This window comes from Oratosquilla oratoria, chromosome 5 (genome assembly GCF_046742065.1).
Source record: "Oratosquilla oratoria isolate Oo_2021 chromosome 5, ASM4674206v1, whole genome shotgun sequence".
NCBI classification, from domain to species: domain Eukaryota; kingdom Metazoa; phylum Arthropoda; class Malacostraca; order Stomatopoda; family Squillidae; genus Oratosquilla; species Oratosquilla oratoria.
The window spans coordinates 13,338,543-13,348,614 of record NC_134781.1 but is presented as its reverse complement, the minus strand read 5'-3'; the positions used below and the strand labels follow the sequence as shown (position 1 = coordinate 13,348,614).

Here is a 10,072-nt window from a genome sequence, read left to right as displayed (position 1 = left end):
TGTATATATGTATATGTGTGTATATGTATGTGTATATATGTATATATGTGTGTGTATGTATATATGTATGTGTGTGTGTATGTATATATGTATATATGTGTGTGTGTATGTATATATATATGTATGTATATATGTGTGTGTGTGTGTGTGTGTGTGTGTGTGTGTGTGTGTGTGTGTATGTGTATGTGTATACACACGCACAAACAAGAGAGCTTGGATATTATGAAAAGTACAAGGGAAGGAAATGGAGAGAGAAGAGGAAAGATGAGACGAAATGAAATGAAAAGCCACTGGGAGAGAGAAATGAAAAGAAAAGAAAGAATGGGAAAGGGTTGAGAAAAGGTAGGACGAAGGAGAAGGGAGGAGAGAAAAGGAAGGAGAAGAGGAAATGGAAACAGTAGACGAAAAGGGACGAGAAGAGTAAGGAGAAAGGGGAAGGGGAAAGGAACTAGGTTAAGGAGTGGGATCAAGTCGAGGGCGTCAGTGGACGAAGCGTCGAGAGCACAAGACTGGGCATCGGGCTGGGAGATTGCCACGTGGCACCAATTTTTCTCTCGGTTTTTTTTTTTTTATTTTTTTTTTTTTTTTTTTTTTTTTTTAATAATAATTTCTTTCTTTGCTCATTTATCCAGTTTTATTTATTTATTTTTTTCTATTTTTACGTCTTCATTTACTTTTTTTTTACATTTTTTCTCCCTCTCTTCCATCTATCTGTTACCTCTTTTTTAGAGGTGGGTGGGAGGGAATCCATATCTCTCCCTCCCTCACGCTCTCAGCTTTATCTATTCATCTATTCTATCTATTTTTTATTTATTCTTATTTATTTATTGCATTTATTTATTTTATTTTACTTATTTATTTTTTGGTGTATATCCTCAACCTTTAGGCCTGGCTGCACAAAGAAGGATTCCGAAGGTTTACCAAGAGAGAGTCAGGGATTTTTAGGATTAAAAACCTGTGTATCACGAGACTCGAACCTGAGTATCTAGAAACACAAGGTCACCATTAATCTGTGTCGCTCACAAGAGAGGGAGAGAGAGAGAGAGAGAGAAAGATAGAGGGGAGAGAGAAATAGAGGAGAGAGAAAGATAGAAGAGAGGGAGAAAGATAGATGAGAGAGAGAGAAAGAGGTGAGAGAGATAGAGAAAGATAGAGGAGAGAAAGATAGAGGGGAGAGAGGTAGAGAAAGATAGAGGAGAGAGAGAGAGAGGTTTTTAATCCATTGCACATTGTAATCCATAGCATAACTGGATTTTGCAAATGTCCATAGACAGTGTGCATTCTCTCTCTTAGATTTATCAGAAAGACCTTAAATTTAGTATTCCACAACTCTCTTTCTAGGACTCTGGAGCTCGTTAGAAAAAAATAATAGATAAATAAAAAAGTAAAATATAACGAGGAAAGATGTGTCACCGTGATAGGATAGAATCGTTAGTAAATTGCATTTCATAAAGCAGCGAATACATCAGTAAAAAAAATACAGCAGCATATTGAATGCTAGTGAATTGCAGTCTAAATGGACAACAGCAATAACAATATAAGCATAATAAATATGATGATAGAAGCGCTGGTAAAATGCAGTCCATAACAATAACAACAACAAGAACATGATCATATAGAACGTGATGGGTTTTCACAATAACAATATAAGCATAATGAATATGATGATAGAGGCGCTGGTAAAATACAGTCCATAACAATAACAACAACAACAACATGATCATATAGAACGTGATGGGTTTCCAAGTAGATCGTTTACAGGGCAAAAAAAAAAAAAAAAAAAGAGAAAAAAAAAAAAAGGTGGGGAAGTTGGAGACAAAACCGAGTCACGATGGGTATTCAAGTAGATCGTTTACGGGGCAAAAGAAATAAATAAATAAATAAAAAATAGAAGGAGAAGAAGAGGAGGGAAAAAGGGAGTTTGGAGACAAAACCGAGGCGGGAAATGCGTGGGAGCCGAGCAGTGACCGTCTACGACGGCAGCTTTAGGCCCGAGAGAGGAAATGGGAGATTAGAGAGCGAGGAGGAGAACAGATACCGGCAGAGTCCAGATTGGAGATCAAAGACTCGCAGCCAGACTCTGACAAAAGCTTTTGATTTGTCGGGTGCAACGGCGAAGGACTCTCTAATGTCTCCAAAGAGGATGATGAGAGTCACGCTGGAGTCAGCTGATCACCAACGGGGAGTCCCTCCTGGAAACCACTGCGCTCACGATCAAAGACGAGTCTTGGAGTTCCTGATGATGTGTAGTGTATAGTGTACACACACACACACACACAAACACACACACACACACACACACACACACACACACACACACACACATATACATATATATATATATATATATATATATTTACATACATACATATTGATATGCTCAGATAAAGCGTATTTAACTGTGAATGAATTGCAGTCAGTGATTAGATTTCCTGGGTATACAGTTGGATTCTGAATCATTATCATGGTTCTCCAGTTATTTGCCTTTGCGTTTGATGTTATGATTTGTAAAACTACAGCATTCTCAGTTATTCAACTTTTCATAAGGTTTTCCAAAGTTTTTATTAATCTTCCTGCATTAGGGGGATGAGCAGATATTAAATCACCTAATGTAGCCATGTGATATATTTTGACGTTTCGTCCTGGGGACGCCATCAGAATTACATCTGTAATAATAAATTTGCAACAGTAGAATACTACAAAAATTAAATGACACGTATTTGGACAAAGATAATATTACTTACGACGTAGGGCACTTACAATGTGAAATGTGTACCCTCGCCATATTTTGGCAGTTCATATACTAATGTTGACCTCACCGACTAACCTCTCCCCAGCTGGTCGCTCGCTGAGGTTATGGGTGGTGTGTGGAGGGGGTTTGGCGGTTGGGGGTGGTGACTTCTTCACATTAAGGCATAGCGCAGAGATAGACTTGTTGTTGGTATCAGATCAGCTTGTATATTGATTGATGGGGGATTCTCTCGGATTAATAATGCTTCCAACATTTAGAATCTTCAGAAGTCCCCTCTGATAGCAATCATTTTGGTGTTACTTGTTAACTCTTCTGTACTTGTGTCTTTATTATGGTGTCGTTTCATATTTTGCTATATTGCACCATTCTGCATATGTAAAGATAATCTTTTACTTAACATCTGGTATGATCTATGTATGTACTAATGCGGGGCGCACAGTCCTTGGTATAACAATGGAATTGCTACACTATATATGTTCTTGATATATTCTTAGTAGGGCTATACAATTTGTTTTTAATCACTAAGGAGCAAGATTTAGGACTGTTGTAATAGCAAAGTAACCTTATTTCTTCATTCTCATAAATCTATATTACAATTCTTTTTAATCATATCGTTTAATATCTTTTCATTTTTTTTGTGTATCTCTCTATAGGTGTTCCGATAATAGACATTCTAATAAATAGGCTTAGGGGAACTTTCTTTACAAAGGAAATTATCCATCCTCCTTTTAGTGATGTGGTCGAAATTATTATTAGGGTATCCATTATTTACTAATATTTGGCGAATGTGTTTTAGTTCATCATGTAGGGCTTGCCAAGACGAACATACCTTACAGGAACTGTTGATATAACCTCTAATTACCCCCCACTTTACTTTTCTGAACATTCGCCTTGATCATTCATACATTTATCCGCATTAGTAGGTTTACGGTCTACACCAGTAACAAATTCACCTGAATTAGATCTTACAAGTACATCTAAAAATGAATGTTTACCATTACTATTCATCTCTATTGTGAATGCTAATCCTGAATTTTCTTGTAAGCTCGATCTTAAGGTTTCTATGAGATCAAGGGAGTGTGTACAGATAAAAATATCATCTATGTATTTACAGTACAGCTGTGAGTTAACCTCTTTATCCTGAAATGTATCATGTTCTACTGCTGACATGGAGGCCTGGGCGACGAGGACCCCTAGGGGTGACCCCATCGTGACACCATCATGTTGAACATATAGATTTCCTTCAGGACATCTGAAGGGGGCCTCTGTCGTGCATATTAACATTTCTTCTAAAATGTTTCTTGGGATAGAAGGTGGTGTGAGGTCAGGGTGATTATAGACATAGTTTAAAATCATCTTAACTGTTCTAACTGTTGGAATGCTAGTGAACAAATTGGTAACATCTAACGAGGCCATAAATCCGTTAGTTTCATTTACGCTATGTCTATAAATTCACCCGTTGAATGAGGGGAGTAGGTGTTTGGTATATAGGGAGAAATCATACTGTTGTTATTTTAGCAACATTATAAGATATAGGAATTTGGGAAATAGTGGGTCTTAGTGGGTTACCTGCTTTGTGGTTTTAAAATTTCCGTAGAAGTATCCAGCGGAGTAGTCTCCAATTAGTGGGTCAAACCTAACTCCACCCGCTATAGCATTCACTCCGGAAACGAGTTTATTCAATATACAAGCTGATCTAACATCAATAAGTCTCTTTAACTCCGCACAACGTCTTAATGTGAAGAGGTCACCACCTCCAACCACCACACCCTCAACCGCCACACCACCCATAACCTCAGCGTTTGACCAGCCGGGGAGAATTAAGTCGGTGAGGTCAGCATTAGTATATAAACTGTCAAAAAATGGCGAGGGTACACATTTCACATTGTAAGTACCCTACGTCGTATGTAATAGTGTCTTTGTCAAAATATGTCATTTAATTTAATATATATATATATATATATATATATATATTATATATATATATATATAATATACATAATATATATAATATATATATATATATATATATATATATATTATATATATATGTGTGTATATATTGGTATGTATGTATATATATGTGTATATGTATGTATATATATATATATATAAATGTGTGTGTGTATATATTTGAATATATGTATATATATATGTATATATATCATGCATACACATCCAGACAGATGAGTCATAAGAGGTGGGGGAAGAAGAAAGACCGACTGCAGCCCTAGTCTGGAAGAAAATGGAAAGAAAACGGGGCATTGTGCGGAAACTGGAATAGTGATTGCCCCTAAATCATAGAGAAAGGAGGAAGAAGCGGAGGCGGGAGGAGGGGGAGAAAGAAGTGGAGGAGGAGGAAGAGGAGATGAGGACAAGGAGGAGAAGGAAGGGAAAGAGAAAGAGGAGGTGGAGAAAGAGGAAGAGGAGGTGGAGAAAGAGGAGGAGGAGTAGGAGGAGGATGAAGAGTGTATACAGAAATAATCTGACCGTAAGGAGGAGGTCTGTGATGGAGGAAATGGAAAAGAGGTGACTCCGCAGAAGTTTCGTTTTGAGAGAGAACCCACCAGCTGTCCGGTCTCTTGCTGAATAAAATCGTCTGGCGCGAGCGGAATCCAAAGTCTATAACGCATGACAACCGGGTACAGACGAGGAATCTTTGAATTGCGTGAAGATGACCCACAACTCTCCTGAAGCAAATCGCTTGGCCACATTCAGAATAGGTTTTGGTCATCGTCTGTTCCAGGTGATTATAAGGAGAGGTGTTTGACTTCTTCTTCGGTCGAAGGGTTTTCTTCTAGGTGAATAAAATAGACTGGGAAGAATGGAATTAATGAAATACACAAATGTAATGAGCACTATGAAAGTGCTGCAAAAGATCTACATTGATTTTTATGTAATATATGTATGTATATATGTAATACAGAATTTTTTCGTGTTTTAGATACCCAGTACAAAGTACGAAGAATTTTTTTTTAAATAAACAGACCGTAACAGACTTAGAAAAGGAAGAGGGGAAGCTCTTGTCATGTAGAGCAGGAGGAGGAGGAGGAGGAGCAAGAGCAAGAGGTGGAGTAGGGAGCTATGGGTCAAATTAGATCAGTAAGAACAAATGTCCAGCATAGTCTACTGCGAATGCAGGGTACGTTTTTGCTGTATCCGTTACTCATATATGTACATGTATATGTATATATATATATATATATATATATATATATATATATATATATATATATAATGTGTGTGTGTGTGTGTATGCGTGTGTTAAGACATTGTAACAGGTTTGAGGAAGATGGAAGTGTAAGACACGGCCCTATACCCGTGTCTTACTCTTCCACCTTCCTCATATATATATATATATATATATATGTGTGTGTGTGTGTGTGTGTGTGTGTGTGTGTGTGTGTGTGTGTAATATGCATATATGCGTAAGTAACCACTAGGAAAAGTAAACTAACGAAGCAGAGGCTTTCGTATAATTACATCTTCAGTGCTGATACAAAGAAGGAATTCCTCTTTGTATCAGCACTGAAATGTAATTATACGAAAGCACTCTACATCGTTAGTTTATTTTTCCTAGTAGTTACGCATTTGTGAACACACGTTCCTAGTGTTTTTATTGTGTGTGTGTATATATATTATATATATATATATATATATATATATATATATATGTATATATATATATATATATATATATGTATATATATATATATATAAAATGGTTGCTTGGGTAGATAGATATAATTTTCAGCTTACCCCGAAAAGATTTTCAGAGTTGACTTTGAAAGGGAAAAATCTAATTACTATTCTCTGTAGAATCCCAGTTGTGATTTACAGATATCAAACTTGGAAACTGACTAAGGCGGTAGAGACATAATTGAGGAAAGATTTTGCGAAGGCGATAGAATGGCGAAGTAGCGAATTGGGGAAGGCAACCTTGAAGGAAGGTGGCAGATGGAACGAGTGTATTACTGACACCAATTGAGTACATAAGAACATATGAATGGAGTAGACTGCAAGAGACCATAAGGCCTACACTAGGTAGTTTCATGCCCCTTATCACCTTTCATCCTATCCTTCAAGTTATCAAATTGTCTCTTAAAACAACCGATTGTGTCAGCGTTCACTACATTGTTACTAAGTCTATTCCATTCGTTAACCATTCTGTAGGTAAGCCAGTTCTTGCCTATTTCCTTCCTAAACCTAACTTCATTCAATTCAATCCATTAGTACGAGTCCTGCCCTGCTGATTGATTGATTAATTGGTTGATATAGAAACAAGAAAAAGGGAGAAAATGGTAATGGAATCAGGAAAGAAGAGAAAGGAAATAGATGAGAATGGATAACAAGTGGAAAGAAAAGATAGAACGAGAGAAAACGAAGAGAGAAAGAGAGTGAGAGAGAGAGAGAGAAGTTGGAGTAATGGTAAACGGAGAACTAGAGGGAGTAGAGGCAAAAGGAAAAGACAAAAGGTCAACAATAAGTGAAGCGACAAATAGACACAAATACGAAAATGGAGGAGGGAGTGGGTGGGTGGGCGGGGTATGGATGATGATGATGCAAATGCAACTATTAGACACATTGCGTAAATTTATCCTCCCTCGGATGCAATTTATTTCGTAGGGAAGAAATACGATGTACAAAGATATATTTTTTCCCCCCTTTTGCGTGTTTGCACTTTCGCGCACTCGCGAAATTGAGAACCGCGGAAAAGGAATTCGCGATGTGGTCTTGTGGATTTCCACCCAGAATGCGGGACAAATCTTTCGCTATGTTACACACACGCACGCGGCTCTTCGTGCATGTGAGGGTTCGGAGACGGTTGAAGGCCTCCTTCGATTGAATAAAATCACCTGGCGACAAGTACAAGGTGATCCGAATGTATTGTTACCCTACCAATAGAGGTACAAGTATTACAGTGATACAGAATACATGTCCTGGACTCAGGCTGCTTGAAAGTGTATTGGTACATGAGCGTGTGCAGTCAGGCAATAGCATGGGGGCTGTGCGACATGACGTCACTGAAAGATTCGGCAAATCAGTTCCTCCGAAGATGACAATATTGCGACGGGAGCATTTCGTTCCAGTGTTCTTATTTTGTTCTATTGTTCTTACAGTAAATAAACTGAATCCAGAACATGTATTTTGTATTACTGTAGTACTTGTACCTCTATTGGTAGGGGCAGTAAGACATTCAGACCACCCTGTAGAATAACTACTAAAATAGCGAAACAGAAGGAGAGGATTTGTAGAGATTGAATAGGAGAAATTTCCCCCCTCAACTGAATAAAATTATCTAGCCGCATTTAGAATAAGCACTGTAATGTATCAGTGAAGGTATTGACTTGTTGGCGAGTATGGGTACAATTGTAGATTTCACTCTGTGACTCGGGCGATTTTATTGACTTGAACTCGTTACGAGATGAAAGACGATTTTGAGTAAGATTTGAGCCGTCCAGCTTTCAAAAAATCCATTCTAATTAGCGGCAGATGGTTTTTAACTGGTGCCAGAAGATTTCTAATTGGCACCAGGGGATTTCTAATTGGTGCCAGATGATTATTAGTTGGGACAGATTATTTCTAATTGGTGCTAGGTGATTTCTAGTTGACGCCAGATAACTTCTGACTGGTGCCAGATAATTTCTATCTGGTGCCTAATGACTTTTGACTGGCGCCAGATGATTTCTAACTGGGGTCTGCTGATTTTAACTTGTCACCAAATTATTTTTTGAGTGTTGCCATATCATTTCTAACTGGCGCCAGATGACCCCTAATTGGAGGCAGATTATTCTTATCTGGTGCCAGATGATTTCTAACTGGTGCCAGCTGATTTCTGATTGGCGCTACATGATTTTATTTAATTGGTATGGAACCTTTCGCCTCTCAGTGATGCAAGACTGTTTCAATTAGCCCATCGAAGAATGTCATCACCTTCCGGGACTTTATATATGTTGCCGTCAGAAGATTTTATTCAATTAGGAGAGAACCTTGTATTTCAAAGGTTGGACAAGTTAAGTCAAATCCTTCGGAGATATTAGTTGCCTTGTGTGTGTGTGTGTAGGGTATGTGGGGTGTGTGTAGGGTATGTGGGGTGTGTGTAGGGTATGTGGGGTGTGTGTAGGGTATGTGGGGTGTGTGTAGGGTATGTGGGGGGTGTAGGGTATGTGGAGTGTGTGTGGGTAGGGTGGGGGTGTTAGGTAAGGAATGGGAGTTTTATTCAGATAAGACAAGCCCTAGCCACTATCCTATTCTCCTTCGGAGGTGAACTCATCTGTAAACCCCGTTGAGGAGTGACATTATTTATAAGGATCTTGTTTCATTTGAAGATTTTATTCACAAGTGTTAAAGTTCTGTTTCTTATACTTTCGTTTCTTTGACTTACAGGTGAGTGTTTACAGTACCAGAGAGGCGCTTCGGCCTCTGATGGGGTCCAAAAGTCGCGAGATGAAAGGTAAGAAAGGTCATTCCGGTACCCTAGGGTCGCTCAGTGCTTCAGTAGATCCGTGCATGATAAATCTGTTGTGTAAATTTAGTTTATCTTTTATCATATCACGAGCAACGGCCTGCGCCAGATCCCGCTACGCGGGGGCTCGGCCCTTCGAGCGAGCTTGCTTCGATCGCAGCCAATCAGTCGTCTCCGTTGCCGTGACATCACCGATATTGGCCAATCAGTTGTCTCCATTGCCGCGATGTCACTAATCTCTCAGCCAGTCAGGAGCCGGGGAGGACGTGTCCCCTTGAGGGATTTCCTGTTTCCGGTCCGATTTAGACAGGGATTCTTTTATTAGTATATAGATTGTACACGACACAGAAATATGTAATTTTTCTCTTTTGATACTATTTTTTCTGTTAATGTGCGGCGTAAATGTCCACAGATTTTTTTTATGTTTATTCAGTTACACTGACATGACATAAACATACAGACAGGCAAGTAGGCACATGGGCATACAGATAGACACGGAGACAGAGAGGTGGACTATCAAAGAAAACGGTAATCGTCTTGCATAGTTCATAGGAAACTAATCCCCGTGACGAAATTTCGGAGATAGTTTAGTATTCCGTGACGGCCGCGCGCCGTGGATAATAATCACTTGGCGGTCATTGGCAACTACAGAATTAGTCGCGGCTTCCAGTACTGATAGAACGAATTGAATATGAAATAGAGGGTCTTGATTAAAAAAAAGAAAAAAAAAAAAAATCAGATGGTAATTCCTGTACTATTTAATATTCACCCAGACAGTTGGCACCCGCAAGACCAGCTGAAGGGCCTGTCATTCCTCACAAAACCAACTGGGGAATGTTACAAGACATTAAGCC

At 38.8% G+C, this 10,072-nt stretch overlaps 1 protein-coding gene across 1 annotated transcript; it reads right to left on the bottom strand.

Annotated features, from left to right (window-relative positions):
* Window positions 1-3,622: 3,622 nt before the first annotated feature.
* Window positions 3,623-4,168, bottom strand: LOC143025678 (uncharacterized). The gene has a single exon (XM_076185678.1). It carries the CDS (start codon window positions 4,166-4,168, stop codon window positions 3,623-3,625), a length of 546 nt encoding a protein of 181 aa, XP_076041793.1.
* Between the last annotated feature and the right edge of the window lie 5,904 nt (window positions 4,169-10,072).

Excerpts from the sequence above, each read along its gene's own strand:
- LOC143025678 (XM_076185678.1), bottom strand. The coding sequence starts at position 4,168 with ATGGCCTCGTTAGATGTTACCAATTTGTTCACTAGCATTCCAACAGTT.